Source organism: Sturnira hondurensis, unplaced genomic scaffold (assembly GCF_014824575.4).
Source record: "Sturnira hondurensis isolate 20B ecotype Veracruz unplaced genomic scaffold, ASM1482457v3 Scaffold0015767, whole genome shotgun sequence".
NCBI lineage: Eukaryota > Metazoa > Chordata > Mammalia > Chiroptera > Phyllostomidae > Sturnira > Sturnira hondurensis.
This window is the reverse complement of record NW_028088398.1, coordinates 291783-316258: the sequence shown is the minus strand read 5'-3', so window position 1 is coordinate 316258 and position 24476 is coordinate 291783. Positions and strand designations below refer to the sequence as shown.

At 58.2% G+C, this 24476-nt stretch overlaps 1 protein-coding gene across 10 annotated transcripts in view; it reads left to right on the top strand.

Moving 5' to 3' along the window:
- Positions 1-7053: 7053 nt before the first annotated feature.
- Positions 7054-24476, top strand: part of POU2F2 (POU class 2 homeobox 2) — a 34040-nt gene continuing 16617 nt past the window's right edge. For 4 of the 10 annotated variants that reach the window (XM_037065490.1, XM_037065488.1, XM_037065495.1 and 1 more), the window contains exons 1-5: positions 7054-7122; positions 14376-14441; positions 14533-14567; positions 14705-14761; positions 17843-17959. In XM_037065490.1, the coding sequence (XP_036921385.1) occupies positions 7056-7122; positions 14376-14441; positions 14533-14567; positions 14705-14761; positions 17843-17959 (342 nt within the window). In that variant the 5' untranslated portion in view covers positions 7054-7055. Of the gene's footprint in view, positions 7123-7717; positions 7775-14375; positions 14442-14532; positions 14568-14704; positions 14762-17776; positions 17960-18154; positions 18448-24476 lie in introns of those variants that run through there. The other 6 variants (XM_037065487.1, XM_037065486.1, XM_037065493.1 and 3 more) reach the window with 3 other exon arrangements.

Genomic DNA, 24476 nt, shown 5'->3' with positions numbered 1-24476 from the left:
GAGCACTTACACTTTCCAGGGGGAAACAGGCAGCAAGCCAGGCCGGCAGTAATTGGAGAAAGTGAAGCTGGGCGAAGAAGTGCAGGGTGGCCAAGGGAGGCCTCTCTGAGGAGGGGGCCTGTGAACTGGGGCCAGAAGGATCAAAGGAAGGGGAAGGAGGTCAGCAAGGTCACAGCCCCCCAGGTGGGGACAAACTTGGCTTCCTCCAGTGTGGCTGACATGGGGTGCTCCTACGGGGAGAAGTGAGGGCCTTCAGAGTGCTAGAGGCCAGGGCAAGGGGATTGGGCTTGTCCGAGAGGCAGCAGGGAATTACTGGAGGGCTTCTGGACCAAGGACAAGGGACTGTGCATTTCAGCCTTTGGACAGCTCCCCGAGCTGTGGATACAGCGGTCAGTGCTGTATCCACAGTCAGTGCTGTGAGTGAGTGGGAATTCTGGGCTGAAGGGGAGTGTGCTGTGTGGAGGCAGGTGGGGGCTTCTGGACTGAGGGCAGAGCCGTGTCAGGGAAGGGCCTAGGGTCCCGGTGGGTGTGTGGTGAGGGATGCCCAGGACCCTGTTCTCGGAGGACCTACATACAGTCTGAGAGAGATACACAAGTCAAGGTGAGGAGCGGGGGAACTCAGCACAGCCTTTATCCAGTGCCTAACAGGCTTTGATGTGAGACTGTGGGTCCACACCAGCCTAACTATGTGACCATGGGCCTCAGTTTCCTCATCTTTAAAATGGGGATAATAGCACTGGCCAGTGTGGCTCAGTGGGTTGGAGTGTCATCCTGCACACAAAAGGTTAGGGGACCAATTCCCAGTCAGGGCATATACCTAGGTTGCCTGTTTAATCCCTGGTCAGGGTGTGTATGGGAGACAACCAACCGATGTTTCTCTCTCATATTAATGTTTCTCTCTCTTTCTCCCTTCCTCTCTAAAATCAGTAAACATCTAAAAAATATTTTAAAATTTATTTTTAGAGAGAGGGGAAGGGAAGGAGAAAGAGTGAGAGAGAAACATCAGTGTGTGGCTGCCTCTCATGTGTCCCCCACTGGGAACCTGGCCCGCAACCCAGGCATGTGCCCCGACTGGGAATTGAACTGGTGACCCTTTGCTTCACAGGCCCGTGCTCAATCCACCGAGCTACACCAGCTAGGGCCAGTAAACATTTTTATAACATTGGGATAATACAAGCCCCAATAAAAGCGAGGAGTCAGGGAACCCTGAGCATGCTCAGCCAGGCCCTCTGTAGGTAAGCCCACAATACAGTCTCTCTTCCTGTGGTTTGTCCTGAAGCTAGTTGACCCACCCATCCGTCTTGCCTGTCCTTCTTTCTCCCAAGCTCTAGAATGTTAGAGCTGGAAGTCTTGGAGTGCTCCTCCAACCCTACCATCCCTTATGGGTGGGGAAACGGAGGCCCAGAAAACCCTAGGTCACAAAAGGGCCACCTTCACAATGGGGTCCTCGTTGGTCTCCTGACGTTTATTGTCTTTGAGCCATATCACAATGCTTCTCAATTTCTTCTTCATCTTTTAAAATATTTTATTTATTTATTTATAAAGAGAGGGTAAGAGAGGGAGAAAGAGTGGGAGAGAAACACTGATTGGTTGCTCCTTACATGCCCCCAACTGGGGACCTGGCCGGCAACCCAGGCAGATGCCCCAAAAGGGAATCGAACTGACGACCTTTCAGTTCACAGGCCAGCGCTCAATCCACTGAGGCACACCAGCCAGGGCTCAGTTTCTTCTTACTTAAGAACTCCTGGAAATGCTGGTACATTTGGGGAAAGGGGGCGGGTGTGCAATAAGGAAGGCTTATGTCAATGCATATATTAATGGCTTCCTGGTGTGTAGACCTTACAGCTTCCAAGATGCCTCTTCCTGATCTTCCTCTTCATCCAGACCCAAGACTCTTCCCCAACGCTCTTCTTCCCACTGCCCATTGGTGACGGCCTCCGGGTTCACCCAGCCCCACTGTCCAGCCGCTCACTTGCAGGCCCACTAGGGTCCTGCAGACTCTCATGGGAATTGGTAGCCACATCTGTCTGCATTGTCACGGCCCCTGCCTCCCCTGATGTCCCAGTCACTATCCCAGGCTGCCCTCTGGTCATCCTGCCTACAGATGCTCCCGCCAGCCTGTCCTTACGCCAATCTCCCATGGATCTCCTTTAGGCAGTCTCCCTCTGCAGAAGCCTTCCACCTACAACATGAGGTCCAACCTCAGGGCACCTGCGGTGTCCTGCTGGGATCTTTCTCACGGGAGCCTGATCCCTCCTCCCCCACCATCCTTCTGTGGCAGGAAAGGCGCTTCTGCGTACCTGAGCCTTATTCTTTACTCGTCCCTCTCCTCCACACTCCACCTGCAGCCCGTCACCAGGCCTGTTGCGTCTACTCTCAAAATTGCTTCCGGAGACACCTGCTCCTTCCCCACCCCCCTGCTGCCACGCCCTGGTCCCACCATCACCCACTCTTACGTGGACACCCCTGTTTCTTCACCGCTGACCTCCCTCACGTTCTGGCCCCTTCAGGCTAGCCCCCCACAGCAACCAGAATCATCCACGAAAACGTTCACAGAACTATGTCACTATCCGGTTTACAACCCTCTCCGTGGTTTCCCCCTGAACTTAAAGTCCAAAAGGCTCACCCTAGCCTACAAGGCCCTGTGGTTTGCCCACCCTCCTCTCCACCTCGTTCCCCACATCCTCCTTGTCCACTCTGCTCCAGCCAGAACTGCTTCCTTTTGCTACTGGAATCGCCACATGGCTTGCTGCCTCAGGGCCATCACCGCCTCTGTTCCTGTGGCCTGCCTGCTCTTCCCCACACTCTTTGCCTTATGAATAGTCCAACTGCTGAGTAAATGCTACCTTCCAGCTTACATCAGGTATCCTGTTCCGGAAAGCACTTTTCCTTACTTGGAACTACGTATTTATTTAATGGTTTTAAAATTGTTGCCCCCCAAAGGCTGTACGCCAAATCAGGGGTGATTTGGGAGAGAAATAACATCTTTGGTTTTTTTTAACCAGCTTTACTGAGGTATACTTGATTAGTTTGACTTTTAACCCCTGCATTCTCTGAGCCTCGCAGTGGCCCAGTTCATAAGGCATTTACCAGAGACTCACTCAATGAGGGAAAATCAGGGTATTTCATCCACTCCAGTCTTCCCCTTGGGCCGTGAGCTCCTGAGGCAGGTTCAAGCTTGTCTCTGGGTCCTCAGCCCCAGCCCAGGACTTTGTCACTAAGGGACACACAGGAAATGCTTGAATGGAAGGAAATGGGGAAGCAAAGGGCTCCTTCAACACAAGGAGTCCAATGCATTACTGAGCATCAAAAATGGACTCTCAGGGCTGGGTGGGAAAGGTGGGCTCGGGGCTGTGAGGAGATTCCAGGGTTCCTGAGTGGACAGGGAATGGCTTCCTGATGTCCACTGGAGGACAGGGAGCATTTCAGAGCTCTGAGGAGGCTCGTGGCAGAGGAGAACAAGAGCAAGCAGTGAGGACAGGGCTGGTTGGAATCCTGCCCCGCCATTCATATGCTGTGTGACATGGGGCGATCGACTTCACCTCTCTGAGCTCCAGGTCATCAGTGAAAAGGGGACGATAACAGACCTCACCTCCTGAGGTTGTCGTGAAGACTGGAAGCCATGTATGGGCTCAATGAGCACAGAATAGACGGCGATGTCGTTACTGCTGCGGCTGAAATATTTTAAGCGCCTGGCTGCTGGCTGCTCCTAAGCAGAACAGGGGGTGGCTATAGCCTGACCTTAACTTAGGGCCACTGGAGAAGCAGTTCTGAGGGCAGGCCCAAGGGTGCAGCAGGCACGCAAGCAGGAAATGAGGCACGAGCCCATCTGGGGAAGAGGGGGACAAGCACCGTACAGGCCAGGCCAGGCGGGGTTTGATCTGACAGTACAGAGGCCAGTTGGAGGACCTCATGGCCATGTAGCAGGACCAGCTAGACATCCCTTTGTCTGTGTGTCTGTCTGCCACCCCCAGACTGTTTTCCCATGTGTTTGGGACCCTGGCCCCATTCGCCCCAGTCTCCCCACCCCAGAGGCTGCCCGGCTTGGGCCGAGGTGCTGAGTTGCAAAGGGAAGTTGGTGTCAACGGACCTTAGGCCGAAGCTCGTCTTCTGGCTCTGGCGTGGACTCACGGCACGGTGGGCAACCCTGCCTCTCCATCTTCTGCCAGGATGGGGGCCCGGAGGGGCCTCTGAGCTTCCACATCTCACCACCCTACCGATTAGGCAGCACTTGCTGGGAAAGACCCCTTCGGTCCCACACAGCATGAGGACGAGGCCAGGGGCTCGGTGGAGATGTCGCCAGACACAGCAGGATCCAGAAAGAGGCTGGGGAACCAAGCTGCAGACAGGGTCCCCTGGGGTGGTGGCCCGAGAGGAAGAGGCCATGGTGGGGGGGCCCTGAGGGGTGAAGAATCCTGCTCTGCTGTCCCCGGTGGGCTGGCTGCTCCCCCCAGCACTCCCCGCCGGGCCCCCGGGGGACCTCGCTCTAATAATGTATTTGATCGACTCGCCGGCCGCGTACAAGCGATTATTGTCTTGTCGGGAGTCAAACGTATCGATCCGGTGAGAAATATGAGCGGAGCAATGGGGCCCGCGTGTCAGTTACCAGCCCTGCTGGCCCTGGGGAGCCCCCTGCGTCTCCTTTAATTACCGCTCAGCCCTGAGCCCAGCCTGGCCTCCCCGTGCCGCTTCCCGCCCAGGCTCCCTGCACCCCCAGGGCCCCCACTGCTCCCCCGCTCCCATGCTCTACCTGTCTTGCTCTACACAGCTTGAGCTCTCTTCTCCAGCCAAGAGGCCACCATCTCCCCTGCCTTGGTCACCTCATTCCTGGCCGCCAGGCTTCACCCACCCTGTGTGCCCCAAACTCTGCTCCTCTGCCCTGTTTCAGGCAGGGCGACATCTCACACCCACTCCCCTTCAAGATTCCCTGACTGGGGCTCAGGGACCCAGTCCTGGTTCGTCTGAGGCCATAGTAGTGGAGCCGACTGGTGAGGCAAGAGGTGGGGCGACTTCATCCCATGGGGGAGTACGGAAGGCTTCTTCTGCTCCCTCCCCCCACTCAGCTGCAGGCCTGGGAGGGCAGCTTGGAAAAATGGTGCTTCTCCTCGCTCACCTCGCCAGCGGGGACTGACACCGGTCGTGTCCAAAAGCACTCTCCACACACGGGTGATGGTGACTATGTCCAAGGTGGAACAGGGGGGTGACTTGGTGGGTTTGGGTGCCCCCCCCCATAGTGTCCTTATGATCCTCATTTCCAAATCCTCCAGAACATAAATCCGAAATCAAAACAGAGTATCCTGGGCAAACGAAGCTTTTGGACGGGGCTCCAGTACCCCACTGCCACTGGCCAGCTGTCTGCAAGGCCCTCACCTGTAGAAACCCTTCCCGAGATAGACAGAGATGGTGTTAGAGATAGAAACAGGGACAAAGATAGAGACAGAGATGGAGAGAGAGGGCCTGAGAGACCAGGAGGCAGGTCTGGGTTGGAGCCAGGTTGATGCTGGGTGGCATTTACAATATGGGATGTTGCGGAGTGTAGACAGCTGGGAGCTGTCTCCTCTGTGTGCAGATGTAAGGACTGCTGGTCATTCCCATGGAGTGGGCCTGCCCGCCAGCTGGCCTGCCTGGGCGTGTCTGGGTGCACTGGGCCCACTCGGAGGAAGGGCACTCATGAAGGTCTGCCTGTGTTATATCCTGCATGAGTGTGCATGGGTGTTAGTGTGGGCACACATGGCAGGAGGCCTGCCTGGGCACACGTGTGTAGATGTGCCCTTGTGTCCACGTGAGGCAGCTGGGGGGTGTCTAAAAGGCGAGCGGTCAGGGAGGGTTGCTGTTGGGGCCTGCGCACAGGGGAGTTTCCTGTGTGTCTGCATGTGCACACGTGTGTGTGAAGTGCTTCAGTGTATGTGTGTGCTGGGGGAGGGTGAGTCTGGGCGTTGGTGTGAGCGCGTGTGGTTTGGGGGTCCCACAGTGTGGGGCGCAATGAGAACTGCAGGGCCTGGAGAGGACAGGTGGGCTGTTTGGAGGAGGCAGGCAGCCCGGCGGCCTCGGACCTGGCGCCGGGAGCAGGAAGAGGGCAGCGGTCCAGCCGCGCCTTTGTCTGCGCCGCGGTGCTCCGGGAGTCCGGCGCCTTTGTGTGACCCTCGCAGGTGTGCGCGCGGGGGGCGGAAGAGGGGTAGGCGGGGAGGGGAGCGAAGGAAGGAGCTCCCAGCCCCGAAGCCGGCCCCGCCCTCCCGCCCATTGGCTGGGCGCTGCCGCCCTCTGGCGGGCGCGGAGGGAAGCGCTGGGCCGGGAGCCCAGCGGCGCGAAGGGCCCGCGGGCGGCCAGGGGACCCCGTGCTGCCCTACATCGGAGCCACCGCAGGCGCCTGTATCTGCCCCTTGGCAGACTTCTCGCTGCTCCAGGGCCAGGCCCCGACCTGCCGCCTGCACTGCGACTGCCCACAGGCACCGCTTCCGCTCAGTGGTGGCCCGGGACGCCTCACCTGCGGACAGGTGCACGGCAGTGCACCCCCTTCCCCCTAGAGCCGTGTAGAAACCCACCGCAGATGCCGCCTCCTGCCTAGCTCTCTGGCTCTGGGCTCTCGTGAAGGCCACCTCCCCTCCCTGGTCCTCAGTCTTTTCCTTTGTAAAATGGAGCAAATAAGGATTACCTTAAGAGATGACGCTGGTCAAGGGCGAGGTGCAGGGTCTGGCACTGGGAAGTCCTCCCACTCCCCCCGAACACTTCTAGCTACTGTTTTGGTGTCGTCGTTCTGGGTCCACATTCTCTCCCGGCCCACGGGTCCTGTTCCACATTTGCCCTGGAGGCAGCAGGGGGCTGGGGCAACTGTTGTGGGCACCTCCGGGAGGCACCTCCGTGGGAGTCAGCTCTTCCAGCCTGCTGGCGCTCTGCCTCACTACTCCCACTTCCCCAACCCGCACGATTTGGGGTCGCTGCCTGCTGGGGTGGGCCTTCCAGCCAGGGTATTTTCCCTTCCGAAGGGGGCGGACCTGTGGTTTCCTCTCAGGGTGACTTCCGGCAGAGAGGGCTTGGCCCCCAGAGAGGGCGGGGAGATGACACAGTTGTTCCCCCAGCCCTGCGGGGCGGGCAGCACGGTTCACTCCGGCATGGGGGCTCCAGGTAAGGGGCCGACGCCGCGGCCCAGGGGTAGGGGCCGCTCCTCGGGGTTGGTCCTGCTGGGCGCATCACTGGCCCGGCCTGCCCTTCCTCCTTAGCTGTCTCCTCTGTCCTTTCACTCTGTACCTCAGCAGCTTCCCCTTCCCATCCTGGGTCCCCACTCCCAGCTCCCTTTTCTCCTCTCCTCTCACATCAGACACCTAGAGGCTCCCAGCCTCTTCTCCGCCTTTCCGCTGCCCTGTTCTGAAGGCTCCGGGGGAGGGATACAACCTGGGATGGGTAGGAGGCTCTTACATGGAGGACAGGTGTGTAGGGCTGCAAATGGGTTGGCAGGCTGAGCGCCTTGCGGGACTTTGAGCGTGTGCCCTGCGTGAGAGAGGCCTCCGTGAGTCTGACTGCGAGTCTGAGTGTGACTGTCCTGCGGCCGTGTGTGAGGGGGAGTGGGGGCTGCTGTGGGGGTAGTGATCTCACAGCCACTTCCTCACTTCATTCACCTCCTGAAAATGCAGGAGATGTTAGCGGACTGAGTGAACCCTGGGGGCCGGGCACCGTGCAAGGCGGTTTGGGTTCGTTGTTGCCTCTGGTGTAATGCGTCTCTCTCTGCACAGTGATGGCTATCAGCATCTCGGTGGTGCTGAAGGGAGAGTTAGATGAGGTAATATACGTCAACGCGTAACACGGCCTGGAACATGGCTAGCGTCAGTACTTCATGATTGTTTTATGTGTGGCCGCGCGGGCATGGCTGTGGGTCTGTGTAAAAATTTGTGGCTTTCTGTGGGGATGAGTCCTTGTTCTGGTGTGTGCCGTCCTGTGTGATCGGTGTATGCTACCAAGGTGTGTTTGTTCAGGAGTTCTGTGTTGGGTGTTGGAAATACAGCTGAAAGACAGCTTTAGTTCAGTATTTTTGGAGTCCCCGGAGAGTGGGGAAGGCACAGGCAGGGGGTCAGGACTGGGATGCCGAGGACTGGGGACTGCGGGAGCCCAGAAGACTTGACCAGTTCAGCCTGTGGGCTGTCAGGGAGGGCTTCCTGGAGGAGGGGATGTCCGGGTTAATATGTGAAGTGGGTGTGAGCAAGGCAAAAGGGTGAGGAGGGGCTTGAGACGGAAAGAAGACGCCTTTCAGGATGGCATGTGATTGTTTGTTGAAGGATCGCGTGTGCGACCATGTGTGTATGTGTGTGTGCACATTGTGGACCCAGCGTCTGCACGCACATGCTGTTTGCTCCACTGCTGGCTCACCCCTGCCTGGGGCGGAATGGGGTCTCATACATGCCAGGCACTGGGTGAGACCCTTTACTTGGCATTTCTCACTGAATTGTCCTGCCTGGGAGGCCTGGCCAGGCTCTGCCTGCCTGGACAGGACTGAATACATTGTGTTGCCTTGGGCCATCACCCGTTCTGCCTGGTCCTGCGCTGCAGGTCTGTGAACTGGGGTCAGGGCTCCGCCCTGGCCACCTCCCAGGATGAGGGGGCTCAGGGCATGTGAGTGTGTGTGTCGAGGTGAGTGACCTGGGAGTGTCTGTGGATGCGCGTCTGTCAGTGAGTATATCCTCTGTGAGTGACTCTGGGTGTGTGTGTGCGTATCTGTCTGTGTGTCTGAGTGTGTGAATGTCAGCAGGTCTGTTTGAGAGTGATTCTGCGGTGTGAGTGCGTGTACATCTGTGTGTGCCTCTGAGTTACCTGAGTGTGTAGGTACACATCTGCATCTGTCTGCATTTCCGTCTGTGAGTGACTCTGGACGTGTGTGTGCGTGCATCTCTCAGTGGGACTGGGTGTGTGGGTGTGTGCAGGTGTGCACACTCCCATCGGGGTGTGTTTTTTTGCACATCTGCCCGTGTCACTGTGTGTCTGGGCCCCTGTCTTCATCTGCACACCCCCCTCCCCTGGGTGTGTTGGCGGGTCTCTGTCTGTGTCGGGACCCTGCCTGGCTGCAGCTCTGGTGTGTGTGCGCTCTGGCAGTTCTTGCCTGTTGTCAGCACAGCTGTGGGGCTACATCTCTTGTTGTGTCTGCCCTGTATCCCCATCCCTCCCTCCTGACAACTCAGAAGTGTTCACTCCCTTGAGGCTGCCCAGGGACAGCTGTGGGGTTGTGGGGGTGTGAGGTGCGGTTCCTCAGGAGGCCAGGGCTAGGCCAGCTGGGCCCACAGAGGTTCCCGGCAGCAGCGCAGACCCAGCCCAAAGGGGCTCCCAGCCCTAGCTCTGATTGAAGCAGGCTGTGGAGCAGGGGACCCAGGGGACAGGCCAAGCGGGGCCAGGAGGGGTGAGGGGCAGCCCTTGGGCCCTCTATATTTAGCCCCATTTTCGGTAAGTGCTAACGAGAAGCTGACCCAAGTCTGCTAAAACCGGCTGGGGGAAATGCAGAGGAGAAGTGAAAGTCCGGGAGGGAGGGGCGAGGGAGGGGTGAGGAGGGGAGGGCAGCCAGAGAGCCTGGCCTGGGGTAATCGGGCAAGCGGGTGTGAGGCCAGGGTGTGGACAGCCCTGGGTGCGTCTGACTCCAGGATGGTGGGAACCCAGGGGCCCCCAGGTTCTGCATCACTTTTCCCTGCCTGTTCCGCTAAAAAGTTACACGCTGCCTGGGATGGGAGAAGGGCGGGCCGGCCAGAAATGGCCGATGAGCCTTTCTGTCTGAATGAGGCTTTCAGGGGTCTTCGGAAATTTCCAGAGGGCAGGAACACATTGGAGTCCTGGGATGGGGGCTGGGGGGTGGGTGAGCTTGTAAACATCTGACACCAGGTCAAATCCCGTCCCAGGGAAATCGTGAAGTCACATCTGGGCGGGAATAGCATTCTCGTCTCTGTAGTGGAGGGAAAGCGGTGTGGGGCAGCTGTGCCTGAGCCCGTGTGCACACGGCCTGCCCGCGGGCGACTCAGGGGTCTCCCGTCTCCACCAAGTCGTCATTTGGCTTTGGGTCCATGGAGGAAATGGAGTTCCCTATTCTTCCCTGGTGGGGACGGTCAGATGAGAGCTCTGATGGAGAAGGAGAAGGGTCAGAGGGGCCTGGGTGAAGGGCCGCTCCGACCATTTTGCCATCGGCCTGGCCTGCGGCTGTGCGAGTGTGCAGGATTGGGGAGAACAGTGGAAACAGAGCGGCGGAAACGTTCCCTCAAACGCTTCGCCCCTCAGCCACTATCCTTGCAGAGGGCTATGACCTTGAAGGTGTTGGTTGAAGCAGCGGGTGGCGGGGGGGATTTGGCTGAGGGTTGGGGAGTCAGGTGAGAGAGCAGGGAGATGGGCTTGTTAGGGACGGGACTGGGTCTTGGTCCCTCAGAGATTCTTTGGTGCATTTGTCCATTCCAAAGACGCGGTCCCAGCCTGTGCAGCGGTGACTCCAGCCTGGGCCCACAGTCTGGGGCTGGGGTCGCTGCCCGGGTGGTCAGGGTTTGTTAGGGGGACAGGCAGGGCGTCCCAGAGGAGACACGGACCACCTGGGGAGTTGGGGAGGACCTCACAGAGGAGGTGACATGTGAGCCAGGGACTTAAAAAGGAGCCGGAGTTTGATGCAGGAGAAGGAAAAATTGACCCCAGCTGGGAGATGGGCAGAAACAAAGGTGAGGAGAAGGGACTCCAGGGCTCAAGGCCACCCTTTTTCCTTGGGCCCACGCCTCCTGTGCTGGGCAGTGTCAGACACCTCGGGGTGAGTCAGACCTACCCTTGAGGGGGGTCCTAGTCCAAAAGGGGAGACATACTGGGGCCCAGATGGCGTCTAGCACAGTGACAAGGGAAGATACAGGTCAGGGCGGAGGGAGCCCGGGAGAGACACCTGGAGGCATCGGGGCAGGGCTGGCTTCACGGAGGATGGAGTCTGTGCTGGGCCCTGAAGGATGAGCAGAAGGTCGCCTGGTGGAGAGCAGTGTTCCAGGCACAGGAACTGGCTCCTGACAAGGTCTCAGGAAACATTTGTTAAATGGCAGAGAGATAGCAGGACAGCAGCAGGGACAAGTATGAGACAGAGCTGCAGGGAGGGACAGTCGTTGGTAACCTATTCTTCGGAGCGGTGTGATGCCAGGGACCCAGTGCTGAGTCAGACCCAACTTTGCCTCCTGGTCTGGTGGCAAAGGACCAGGACACAGACAGCCCAGTGAGCTCGGGGCTGGGACAGCGGGAGGGCACAACTGTGGGAGGCTGGCTGCATCAGTCTGCTACGGCTGCTATAATAAGTAGCACAGCGGGGTGGCTTAACCAACAGCAGTTAATTTTCTCAGAATTCTGGGAGCTAGAAGTCCAAGGTCAAGGTCAGCAAAGCTGGTTTCTTCTGAGGCCCCTCTCCTAGGGTTGGGGTGGTCGTCTTTCCCTGTGTCTTCACTTGTGTGTGTCTGTGTCCCAATCGTCTCCTCCTCTTTAAGGACACCAGTCATCTTGGATCAAGGCCCAGCCTGTGGATCTTGTTTTAGCCTAATCACCTCTTGAAGAAGTTATTTAGAGGCCCTGTCTCCAAATACAGTGGCATGCTGAGGTGCTGGGGGTTAAGGCTTCCACGCGAATCCTGGGGACACAACATGGCCCGTCACAGAGGCCAGGGACAAGCACGAACTCTCCAGGGTGAGGTCCGAGACTGCCCTGGTCTGTGGCAGGGGAGGAATGCCCTAGCTAGGCGGGAAGTAGAGAACCTGCAAAGCCTGGACTCCCCACGAAGCAGAACCTGCAAGCTGAAGGAGCTGCCCGGTGTGGTTGAAGACCATGACGCAAGAGTGGTTAGAGGTGCAGTGAAGGGTGGCAGGGGCCACACCCCGAGGGCAGGCCAGGGACCCTGGGCTTCTCTTGGGGTTATGGGGAGCCAGGGAAGGGTTTAGGCTCAGGGAGTGCTGGGTGTAGGAAGGATTTTCCTGGGGTACTCTGGACACTGGCTGGAGTGGGGGGTGGGTGAGCAGGGACAGGGCTGGGGCAGGCAGGGCCAAGGTTGGGCAGGACTCCTGCCTTTGAGTCCCCGGGGTCAGGAGCAGGGCCTCATCGCAGCTCCCTTGGTGCCCTCCTGTGTCTCTCAAGCTCGCTGGCCACCTGGGGCCCCATCCTCGGGGCCCAGAAACAGGGCCTGAGCTCCTGTACCATCCTGGGCACCCGCTCCCTACCTCACCCTCCTCATCAGCCCACACCTTCCGGGGACCCCATGTTGGGTATGCTTTTCTTTTTTGTGAAAACAACAGATGTGTAGTGAAGTGCCCGATTTTAAGTGTGCAGCCTGATGAATTTTTACATGCGTACCAACTCCTGTGACCACCAAACGCGTCAAGATGCAGAACATTCCCAGGCCTGCAGCTTCTCTCATGCCCATTCCCTGTGAGCACCCCCCCCAAAGGCCTCAGCTCCTCTGGCCTTGGTCATCTGATGTCATCTCGCCTCTTTCTGAGCTTTGAGTAATTGGAGCCCCCCCGTCCGATGTTGTGTCTGACGTCTCTCCCTCGGCGTCCAGGCTGTGAGACTCACTGGTCTGTGACGCGGGAGTCTGTTCTTTTCCTTGCGGGGCAATGTGTCGCTGTGTGGGCATACCGCATGTTGTTCATGCATTGCCGGCTGATGGGCCTTTGAGTTATTTCCGGAGCCTTCGCTGGGAGGCATTTCAGAGCCTTTACAAAAGGGCTGCTGGGAACTCGTGCCCCTGTGGGCACTGGAGGGCAGGATGCCCGGGAGTGGGTGCGTGGCATCACAGAACGGGGCACCTCTCGGCTTCCCTGACCTGAGATTGTGTCCATCTATGCACTCCCCACCAGCGTCGTACGACCTGGCGTTTTCATCGGGCGTCTTCATTCCTCCGAGCAGTGTTTCATAGCAAGCAATCCTCGGTTCCAAAATTCCCGGGCTTTTTTTTTTTTTTTTTTTTCAGTTGCCGAGGATGTCCAGCTCTCTCTTTAGCTGGCCTTCTTGAAATGCTGGGTGCAGAACACAATGGCCTGGGACAGCTCCTTCGTAGGGTGGGATCACCGTGCGGATGGGAATTTGCAGTGACTTGTGGGAGACACGTTTGGGGCTGAGTCAGGGTCACGGCTGAGGTCAATGTGAGGCCACGTTGGGAATCAAGCCCAGGAGACGATCTTGGACGACCTGGGTGGGATTTGGGATCCACAGTGAGTAGGGAGATGGAGAATGGGTCAGGCAGAAGCCCAGATTTCTGTGGGGGTCTTGGACCAGGAGGGACTGGGCTTGAGTTGATGTCAGGGCGACTGTTGGCGATGAGGTGGGTGGAGGTCGTGACTGGGGCTCATTAGCCCGGAGCAGTCCTGCTTGAACTCGGGGACCCTGGACTCATGGAGATGTGGGGTGGGGGGCGCCCATCAGGGCCACGCTGTGGTCTTGTGGTGTCCTCAGGGGAGTGACACCTCCTCAGAGCCTCAGTTTCCTTCCCTGTGAAATGGGGGTAATATGAGCACCAACCGCTAACTCGACTTTGGAGTCATACTTAGCGCTGTGCTTGGCTCTGGGAAGCACTCGGCTTCCGGTTGTCAGCGTCAGAGCGCCAAGAAGACAGAGCACTCTTCGCTGCGTTGTGCCCCCTGGTGCCAGCCAGCTGCTCGCCACCTGCCCCTGGCCCCCGCCTTCTATTTCCGGGGTCTGCAGAACCATAGAAAGGGATGGCATTTCAGGGGCCAGGCGTCTTGCTGGGATGTGGGGGTGCCGTTAGGATTCAGGACTGAAGTCCCAGGCAAGGCAGAGTCAGAAGGGGTTGAGGCTGCACCGAACACAAGAAGGGCGGCGGGTGGGAGTGAGGCATGGACGGGAAAGTGGTGGGCCGGGGAGGCCGGCGGGCGGCTGAATCACACCTCGAGATCTGAAGACTCGCTCCGGTGGGGGTGCTGCCGTCCCGTCACACCCCCTGCCGGCCACGCTCTGAGTGGAAAACATGCCTCAGCTGAAACCTGGTGAGGCAGGACGGGCGCCTGGGCGGCACGCCTCAGCAGGAGGCCCCGGGCCCGCGACTCTGCTGTGGAGCCGCACCAGCCTTCTCCCAGGCAGCCGGGCAGCCAAGGCCTTCTCACGACCACCACCCACTGGCTGCCTCCTGCCCTGCCCCAGGGCCTCCCGGGGCCAAACCTCCCCGGGCACCTTCTGGAGGGTGAAAAGGATCAGGCAGGACTCCAAGGCCCGAAAGCCCCTCTCTGGTCTTCCCAGGGAAGGGCAGAGGCCCAGAACCAAGGGCATGTCTTCCAGAAAGAGACATTTACAAGGAGGCAGGGGGAGAGGGGTAGCTGGGGTGCTGCTGGAGTCAGGGCCGAGAGCACTCCTGGCTTCCCCTCACTGCACTTCCATCCCTCCTGTGTCCCCAGAAATAAGAATGTCTAAGCCCCTGGAGGCCGAGAAGCAAGGTCTGGACTCCCCATCAGAGCACACAGGTGTGTGGGGAGGCAGGGGGTGGCAGGGGGCAGGTGTGGGGGGAGCCGCGGGGGCAGCTGGTGACCACTTGCCTTTTCCCTCCCGTTGCAGACACGGAAAGAAATGGACCAGACACTAACCACCAGGTCAGGAGGGAGTGGATGTGCAGGAAGGGTGGGGGCGGAGAGAAGGGGGCAGAGCAGGGCTCCGTGGGGGCAGCTGCGAGGTGTCAGCAGCGGCTTCGTCTCACGAGTCCCATCCCTGCCCCATCTTCTCTTCACAGAACCCCCAGAGTAAGACCTCCCCGTTCTCCATGTCCCCAACTGGCCCCAGCACCAAGGTAAGCACCGGTCAGACCAGCCAGGGCAGGGGAGGGGGTGGGGTGTCCTGTGATGGGGAGTGCAAGACCTTGGGTGTCTGTGATGGGTGGCAGTTGCTTTTGGGAGAGGGTCCCACCGGCTTGCCACTGACCCAGAGCCTGAGGGAGCACCTAGCCCCGGCACCTTAGTGACAAGGCTCCTCCCACCCCTTCTCACCCTCGGGCTCCCGCCCCAGGCCTGTGACTCACCCAGGCTCCTTCCCCTTCCCTGGGGGGTGGGGGTGGCCAGGGAAATCCCCCCCAGAGCCCCAGGGCGATGAACAACAGGAAGCTGAGGGCCCGCCCCCATCCCAACTTCCCTGACCGAAGAGGGGCCTGCCCCACCCCACCCCACCCCACCCCACCCTCTGCCCCCCAACACATACTCAGAAGGGACAGGGGAGTGCGGGAGGCAGGGGGAGGCAGACCAGGTGAGGATGGCTGGGGGCTGAGGGGATGTGTAGGAGAGGATGATGGGGAGGCCGGAAGTGGCCAAACAGAGCAAATCCCAAATCCAGGTGGGGCCCCACTGCTGGGCAGCGATGGGCTTCCCTGCCTGCCTGGGGCCCAGTTTTGCATCCTCCAGCCTGGCGGGCGGCCCGCACCAGTGGAGAGGCCTCCAGGCAGCACTGGGGCAGGGCAGACCGTTCTCGGTTGGGACTCTTGGCCCTGACCAGGGCGGTGGGCGGCGGGTGAGGAGGCTGGGAACTGCTCTGTGACCATGGGAAAATCACTCCTCCCCTTGTGCTTCTCAGTTTCCTCTTCCCTAACTTGGGGGGTGGGAGGCAGTCACATTAGATGGCGTCTGAGGACCCCTCCACACCTAGTGTGCCCTGATGCCTCTTGGTGGACAGGTGTCTTGTCTTGAGCGAGTTGGCCAGGGCCCAGGGGAGAAGGTCCCCAGCTTGGACCTCCGTCCCTCTGACCTCACTTCTGGCTCTGACCTTAGCCCTCAGAGCGTCCGTCTACCTTCTCCACACCACCTTCCTCAGCTGGACATTTGCTGCCTTTCCTGGCCTCACAGCAGCCCCAATTCTTCCTGGGGAAACCAGGGGGCCCTGGAAGGGAGGGTCCTCGTTTCCCTTCCAGGGCGGGGGCCTGGTTCCCAGAGAAAGGTCGCGGCCACTGTCGGCCAGGCCAGGCCTCTCCAACCCTCGTCTCTCCTGAGTCAGTCTTTCCCTTACTGCGGGCTTCACAAGCTCTAAGAACCATTCCACACAAATCCACACACCCCTGCGCACAACTATGCACGTAATAACTTTGTTTATTGCCCCAATTTTTTTAAGAAGCATTTTATTTTGGAGAAGATGCTAAAGTAGAAAGGAGAGCATAGTGAAAATAATCCCCAGGTCCCTGTCATTTGGCTTCAGCAATTACCGATTCATGAGCTGGCTTGCTCTTTCAACAGCTAAAATAAATGTGTGTATGTGTGTGTGTTTTTTTTTAAATGGAAATTTCATGAATGGAAAACCAAAATCACTTACCGTGGAAATAAATACAACGATTATTAAAATGTACCTAGAGACGCTTGCCTGCCGTGGGGTTTCGTCGGAGGCCTGCTCTCTTGGAACAGGGGAGTTGGCCAGTCGGGAGGCAGGCGTGGGGGCGTCCCTGCCCCTGACAGAACCGTTCTGACGAGAGCCAGCCAGAGTGAAGCCGCTCTGAAGGAGGAATAGTGTCCTCACCGTGGTTGCCAGTGTCGTTTATTTAAAAAACAAACACAGCTTTTAATTAAAATAGGGCACAGCCATAATAGATCCTCAGCGTAGAGTCCTGCGGGTTTTCACGGGCTGAGCAGCCGTGTCCCCAGCTCCAAATGGAGAAGCAGAACATGACCATCTTCCACAAGGTCCTTATTCCCGCTGGGCGTGGAGCCACTGCCCCTGGCTTCGGATACTCGCTGTTGCTGCGTGCTGCGCCCTGTACCCCTAACCCTTGCTGATGTTTGTGTCCCACACTTAGGGGCACACCACTTGCCCTCGGTTACGGACCTCTTCTAGGCCCCTTCACGGTCTGCCTTCCAAAGGCCCCACCCTTGCCAAGCTGCCAGGTCACCTTGCTCAACCGCTTTTTCTCCGGACCTTTCTTTTAATGGCAAAATGATGCTGGGACGGTGGGCCGCAGGATGGTCCCAGATGTCCCCTCTGGGCCTCCTCCCGTTCCCGTGTATCCTTTACCAACAGAGGCCCCCAGGGGAGCCCACCATTGTCAGGCTTTTTGTGTCGGAGAGGAAGGAGGCCAGGGCCGCTGCATGCTGGTCTGTCCTGCGTTTTCTGTGCAAGAAGCCTTCGCCTCCTACGAAGAGATGAGAAGGAGCTCAGGGGACCTTGGGGGTGCAGGCTGACAGACGGGGGCACTTGGGCCACATCAGGCCTGCGGATGTGCTTTCCTTGTCCCACAGGGGTTCTACTTTAGATTTTAAACTCTGTGGCTGGCAGGAGCAGTAGGAGCTGGGCAGGCCTCTCCTGCGGGCGGGCGGCCGGGCAGCCTCTTCAGCCTGCCTGTTGCCCTCGGTCCAGGTCGCCCATTCGTGCTATCTGCTGGTTGTTGCCTGCATTTGAATCCATGGCCCATGCTCTAAAGCAGCCTATGTCTGTGTGTGTGCTGAATATCCTAAGACCTTTTCTTCCACCGAAATATTACTGCATTGGACAAATAAGAGACTTGCCTCTGGCTGAAGCAGATGAGGGAGGGCTCTGGGACCCAGACCCCCTTATTTGAGGTCCCGGGGCCCGGTGGCCTCCCTTCCCATTTTACACACGGGGAACCTGACTCCCGAGAGGGGAAAAGTGCCCTCCAACGTTGGCCCTGTCCTGTAGGGAATTCGGGTGCCGGGGGTAAGGTAGCCCACCTACCTGATGAGGACACGGGGTGGCCTGAGGCCCCCGCTGACTGGGGCAGGGTCTGGTCTCCTCCCCACCCCCCACCCCCGTCTGCTTCTGCTGTGCCGGCTGGAGGCTGCTGTTGCCACACAAGTGCCCTCTCTTTGGTTCGCAGGTGGGCATTCTCTCTGGCCTCCACTTAACATTCTGGGGTCCCGGACCCTGCCTCTCTCCTCCCCAGATCAAGGCTGAAGACCCCAGTGGCGACTCAGCCCCAGCAGCACCCCCGCCCCCCCAGCCGGCTCAACCACATCTGCCCCAGGCCCAGCTCATGCTGACGGGCAGCCAGCTTGCCGGGGTAAGTACTCGGGGAGGTCGGGGACAGGGGCACAGGCCAGCCGCTGCCACCTGTTACAGGCCCGGTGGCCGAGGTGAACTTCCAGGGCCACGTGCCGTCTTCTGCCTCCTGGAAGACTGGCTTTCTTACCTGTTTGGCTCAGGCACTAACCCCTCTCTGCTTTCTCTGCTCCCCACGCCCCCCCGCGCCCCGCCGCCCCGCCCACCCCACAGCTCACGGCGCTGATGCCGGCCCAGCAGCAGCTCCTCCTGCAGCAAGCGCAGGCCCAGCTCCTGGCCGCCGCTGTGCAACAGTCTAATGCCGCCGCCGCCGCCGCCGCCTCCTCCACCTCCTCCTCCTCTGCCTCCTCCTCCTCCTCTGCCTCCTCCTCGACCTCGCAGCCCCCAGCCTCTTCTGGGGGAGGCGACCTGTCACAACCACAGCCTGCCAGCCAGTCCCCCGGGACCCCACAGCTCACCCTGTCCCAGCCCATCCAGCTCACAGCACAGGTAAGGGCGGCCCGGGAGCACAGTCCCCCCAGGGGCACACACGGGCGCTGACTGGGCTTCGTGGACTGTTCCCACCACCAGCCACATGCCGGGCAGTTCCCAGAAACCCTAGGAAGCCTTGGGAGGTGCTGCCCCCATCTCTCAGAGGGGCAGAGCGAGGCTCAGAGAGGGGACGTCCTCCACAGGATGGAGCGGTTCCCACAGTGACCGCTCTGCGGATGGCCTTCTCTCCCTCTCCACGGAACCCCCGGGCTAAGTGCTTTCTATGCCCCTGGCTGAGGGATCACAGCCACCTGGGAAGTTGGCACATTATCCTCGATGGACAGCTGAGGAAGCCAGGGGTCGCCGCACAAACAATGCTCTTGTGGCTGCAAACTGAAAGGTCGAGAGTCCAAATTAGAGCCTCGCGTTGCGTCCCCGGCTGGGCCAGTGCACCGCCCTTTCAGAAAAGGGGGCTGTGATCTCTGAGTCACGGGGTCCTGCATCTTTTCCCCGCGTTCTGGCAACTTCTGGACATCAAATACTGAGTTAGGGGGCCGTCTTAGTGTCCTGGGGCTGCCGTAATGAAGTCCCACAAACGAAGCGGCTTAAAACAGCAGACATTTATTGCTGCAGGCCAGCGTCCGAAATCAAGGTGCCCTCTCTCCGGAGGCTCCAGGGGAGAATCCCTCTTTGCTCCGATTAGCTCCCAGGGGTGCAGAAACCCTTGGTGTCTTGGAGGTGGACTGCTCCACCCTCTCTGTCTGCCATCTTCCCTCTGTGGCTGTCTCTCTGTGTCTAAATGTCCCTTTCTTACAGGGACACCGATCATTAGGTTAGGGACCACCCCGATGACCTCACTTTAACTTGATTACATCTGTCAAGACCCCTTTTCCAAATAAGGTCATATTTCTAGGCACCAAGGGTTAGGACTTCCAACATATCTCTTTTGGGGACGCGATTCAGCCCTTGACTGTGGCCGACAGACTTCCCATAAGGATACCAGACGGGACAAGAGGAGGAGCTGGGCTCCTCCTTCCACTGGATCTGCTCTCGCCAGCACCCCCCACCTACACCTGTCTGCATCACCCATGTGTGCGACCTTCGTGGTTTCTGCGAGCATTTGAACCTGTGGCCCATGTGCCAAGGCGGTGGAGGTCCTGAGAAGTCCCACAGCAAGGAATCCCATTAAACCTCCCTTAGCCCCGTGATTCCCACAGTGACCGCTCGGCAGATGCCTTTGTCTCTCCTTCCACCCCCTTCCATGGAACCCCGGGCAGACGCTGCTACTCCAGGGCGTTGTCCAGTGCCCGCGAGGCTGTTCCCTGGACAGAGTTCTGCCTCCCACGGGCCTTTTCACTACTGACCAGTGCTTCAGAACTGTCCTTCACACTGAGCTGGTTTCTGCCCCATGAGAGCCTCCTGCCCCTGGGCCTGGTTCTGCAGGAACCCCCAGGGCCATCCGTGCTCATGGCTCCGTCACGTATCTTCCAGACACAGCCTCCCAATGCCAGGCTCACCACGGTAGCCGTAAGGAGAGCCTGTTCGGTACCGCCTCAGTACCGGGCACTGCGCTAATTAACGCGAGCGCCCTGAATCCACAAACCACCACAGCCGAGGCTCTGAGAGGCAAAGTGACTTGCCTGTCCCAGGTCGCACCGTGAACATGAGTGGCAGAGCAAGCAGCCTGGGAGTCCAGGGCTCTCCTCACAGGATCTGGGGCCGCTGTGTTTAGCTGTCCTTCAACGGACGTGTGTCCTGCCCTCTAGTCCCAGTCCCCAAGATCTCAGCAGCAAGTGTTCCGTTTGCCCCGTTGCACACACGGCTCTTCACAGAGCAGCACGGGGGCTCCAGGCTCCGCACTAGGCCTTGAATCTTGGTGTCTCTGCTCTTGTCTTTCATTCCACCTGGAAGTCCGTTCCCTCCCCTCCCCTGAACAGCTCCTCCTCATCCTTCAAGCCCCAGCTTGGGAGTCCATGACCCCAGAACGTCTTGATGACATCCCTCCTTCCAGCTGGCTTGCTTTTCTGCCCCCTCTGGGGGCCCGAGGCCCAGCTCTGTCCTTCTGATCACCCAGGGCTGTGCCACACTCTGCCCGAGGAAGTCTCTGTTGAAAGAACAGAGATGACAGGGAGGAGGAAAGACAGGGCAGCCCAGCACAGGCCCAGCCTGGCCACTATCCACTGTGAGCAGTAGATACCCTTGTGTTCGTGCTCCCCTAGAACAACGTGTCCCAGGCTCCCCACAGACCGCAGCAGCAGGCTGACCCCTGCCACCTGACATCCCACCAGGACTGACCCTCAAGGTCTCCTGAGCCCCTCACTGCCAAGCCCCCTCCTCTCGTTCCTCCCGCCCCAGCTTCCCTCGGCTCATCTTCCTTGTCTGTCCTCCGCAAGCTGGGCCAGGTCTGTTTTCTGGGAGTTTTGTGGCCCATGACCTCTTCCTACAACAAATGTGTGTTCTGTTCTGCGGTGTGCTGGCACCACGCTGGGCCCAGGCTGTGGCGGGGACCACGCTTCTCCTGCCCTGGCTGCCCACTGAGGCAAGGCAGGCCCCAGCCTGCGTCTCCTGCCTGCCGATTCCGCTTTGTGAGCCTGCTCAGCTCTGCCCTGCAGTCATGGCCGGTCCTCCCCCGTGCCAGGCCCTGGAGTCAGGGACGACTCAGACTCATCCTTGGCCCTGAGGGCTCCCAGTCGCATAGGGAAACGAACACACCAAAGAGCCACGAAGAAATGTTTCGGTTGAAAAATACTAAGAAAGTCAAAAGCACCCCTAACCGCATCACTTTGTTTTTAATTTTATTTATTGATGTTAGAGAGAGTTGATTTGGTGTTCCACTTAGCTGGGTACTCCTTGGCAGCTTCTTGTATGCGCCCTGACCAGAGACCGAACCTGCAACCTAGGTGTATCGGGACAGCACGCTAACCAACTGAGTAACGAGGCTAGGGCCACTGGACCCTGTCACTTTAAAATTATAAAAAGCACAGAGGGAAAGTCCCCCTTCTGTCCCTCTAATGCCAGCTTCCAAAGCAGCGTGGGTTCAGCTGTTTGGCAGGAAGCCTCCCTGCGTGTTCCGAGCTTGTCCAGAATGATCCGCATACCGTTTGACAATTTGTGTGTTCAGCCCTTGGCACGAAGCTTTCCACCGAGGGGGCTTCACGGGTGTTTACTGAATCAATGCGCGGTGTTTGGCTGCAGCTTTTCAATCAAGAGTAGGGAAGGTGTCTCTCTAGAGGAGTCATTCAGAACGTCTGGGCTCGGGGTAGGTATTGATTGGAAATTTACATTAACTGTTAAAACATCATTTTGTATTTGGAGACCGAGGGGGAAAAAAAAGCCCTATTTTTGTAACGTGGTCATGGCAAATAGAGTTTGACAGGTAGAATCTAGTGAACAAAGGTTTCCTAGAGGAACCTAATGGGTGTCGTGGGACACAAAAGGTGACCTTTGTCTGAGGGAGTCAGGAAGGCTTCCAGGAAGAGGCGGTATCTGAACCAATGTAGGATAAATCACAGTTTACCAGGGGGGCCCTGGCCAGGTAGCTCAGTTGGTTGGAGCATTGTCCCAGTATGCTAAGGTCGTGGGTTTGATCCCCAGTCAGGGCACATACAATAGTCAGCCAATGAACGCATAAGTAAGTAGAACAACTGAAATGGATGCTTCTCTCTCTCTCTCTTTAAAATCAATAAATCATTTTTTAAAAAAAAGAGTTTACTAGGTGGACGAGCTGGAGAAAGGGCGGTGGGAACGGGGAATTCTCAGGGTTGGCTCCGGGAGTTGCAAGTGGGAGCCGTGTTTCGAGACAGTGAAGGATGAGGTGGGAGAGGGTGTCCGCTGGGCCACTCCAGGCGGCCGACAAGAAAAGGGAGTGTTTGGCTCATCTCACCGAAAAGCCTCAGGCTGGGACGTCAGGGACCTGTCTCCCTCTTCACCCTGGGAAAGGCAAGATGGTTGCCAGAACTTGTAAACTCACAGACACCCTGCCCAGGGAGGTAAAACGCACCCTGTAGCCAGGTTTGGCCCGGTGTGAGTCTGTTCTCCCGACCCCAGAGAAGGTGGGGTTAGTCTCACCTGCACTGTCTGAGAGTCGGGGAGAGCAAGTCCCCAAAAGGAAGAGGTGAGTCCTATTGCTTGCAGAATGGGCAGCGGGTGCCAGGCCAGCCATACCACCCCCCGGAAGGTGTGGGCTGGGTCCCAGGAGCCCGGCTGAGGCATGCTGGGCTCCCTGGTTCCTGGGTTGGGTTTGCTGTGGCTCATCCATCCTGGAATTTTAGCACGAGGTAGCATGACTGTAACCTGTGTTCCCTGTGCAGGCGGTTTTCCTCCCTGTTGAATGGTTCTGGGTGGAGTTCTGTCCCAGTCACTAAGGACTTCCTGGGCTCCATGTGGCCGGGCTAGCCTCTTGAGGGGGGGCACTAGTGTGTAGAAGGCATAGAGAAACCCACGACAGAGTCAGACCATCTCTGTTTATGCCCTCTCCCCGCCCCACACTTCTTTAAAGATTTTATTTATTTATTTTTAGAGAGAGGGAAAGGGAAGGAGAAAGAGAGGAGGAGAAACATCAATGTGTGGTTGTCTGTCATGCGCCCCCCACTGGGGACCTGGCCTGCAACCCAGGCATGTGCCCTGACTGGGAATCAAACCAGGGATCCTTTGGTTCAGAGGCCCATGCTCTGAACATTGAGCTGCACCAGCCAGGCCTTCCCCCCGACACACACACTTTTAAAGCTTCACCGAGTGGAGTGACTACAAAAATATAGTCATTTATCCATTCAACTAACACTTTTCGGAGCCCCGTGTGTATGCCAGGTGCCCACTCCTGGCCCGGAGGGGACGGCCGTGGACAAGGGAGAGGACCTTCTGTTCTAGTGGGGAGATGGACAGTGAACAAATAAACAAACGGGCAAAACAAGACTGTTTTAGAGTAAGTGTAAGGGGGAAAACGAAACTGGGTGGTGTCATAGAGGAAGGAAGCCACTTTTAACCGGGCGGTCAGGAAAAGTGTCACTGCGAAGGTGGCCTTTGAGAGCCAAGGCCTGAATGAGTCAGTCATGAAGAAGCTGGGGGAGAGCTTGGGGAAAGGCAACAGCCAGTGCAAAGGCCCTGAGGCGGAAAGCAGCTTGGCTCCTTCAGGGCCCAAAGGAAGGGGGCGTGGCTGGAGCAGAGCTAGTGAGTGGGACACAAATAAGAGGTGAGGGGGCTGCAGGCAGGACCAGCTTTTATGGGGCCTTGTGGGGCCTGATCAAGGAATTTGGAATGTATGACAAGTGGGATGGGAAACTTGGGTTTTTTTAAATAACTGAGTGGCCCTTGACACCCCAACTGACCCTTGACAAAACTCCTTCCAGATGCGGTGGGGAGAATGGACTATGGGGGGTGGGAATAGAAGCAAGGAGCCCAGTCCTTACGGTCACCCAGGTGGGAGAGGGGGCGATGGTGAGGGCCCGGGATGCTATTTGGTGTGGTCAGATAGGTCAAGGGTGACTCCTAGGACTTTGGCATCAGCCTCTGTGCGGTGGTTGGGGGGCTGGTTTTCCGAGATGGGCGCCGAGGTGGGGAGGAATAGGGAGGCTGGGGCAGGGAACCAAGAGTTTCGCTTTGGACAGTGTGATGTGCAGAGTGTTAACCATCCAAGTGGAGACGTCAAATAGGCAGACAGACACGGGAGGCTGGGGCTCGGCAAAGGGCCTGGAGTTGTGAGTCGTCAGGAAGAGGATGGAATTAATAGCCAGATGGGGCTTCCACCTGTGGGAGCTCATGGTCAAGTGGGGTGATGTGGGGGGTGACAGGAGGGTGCAGGGGTAGCCAAGGGTCGTGTTGGAGGAGTATGCTGAGGTTCCCATCGTGCTTTGTGGATTGTAATATTCCTCAGGCCTCAGCAGCACCTAGCGGAGAATTAGATATTATTACCCCCATTCTATAGATGAGAAAACCGACGTCCTGGGAGAGAAATGACTTTGTAGCAATGACTGCCATTTAGGGAGAGCCTCGTAAGTGAACATGGGTCAGTCTAAACTTTCTACAAATGTGTCATTTAATTCATTTCACGG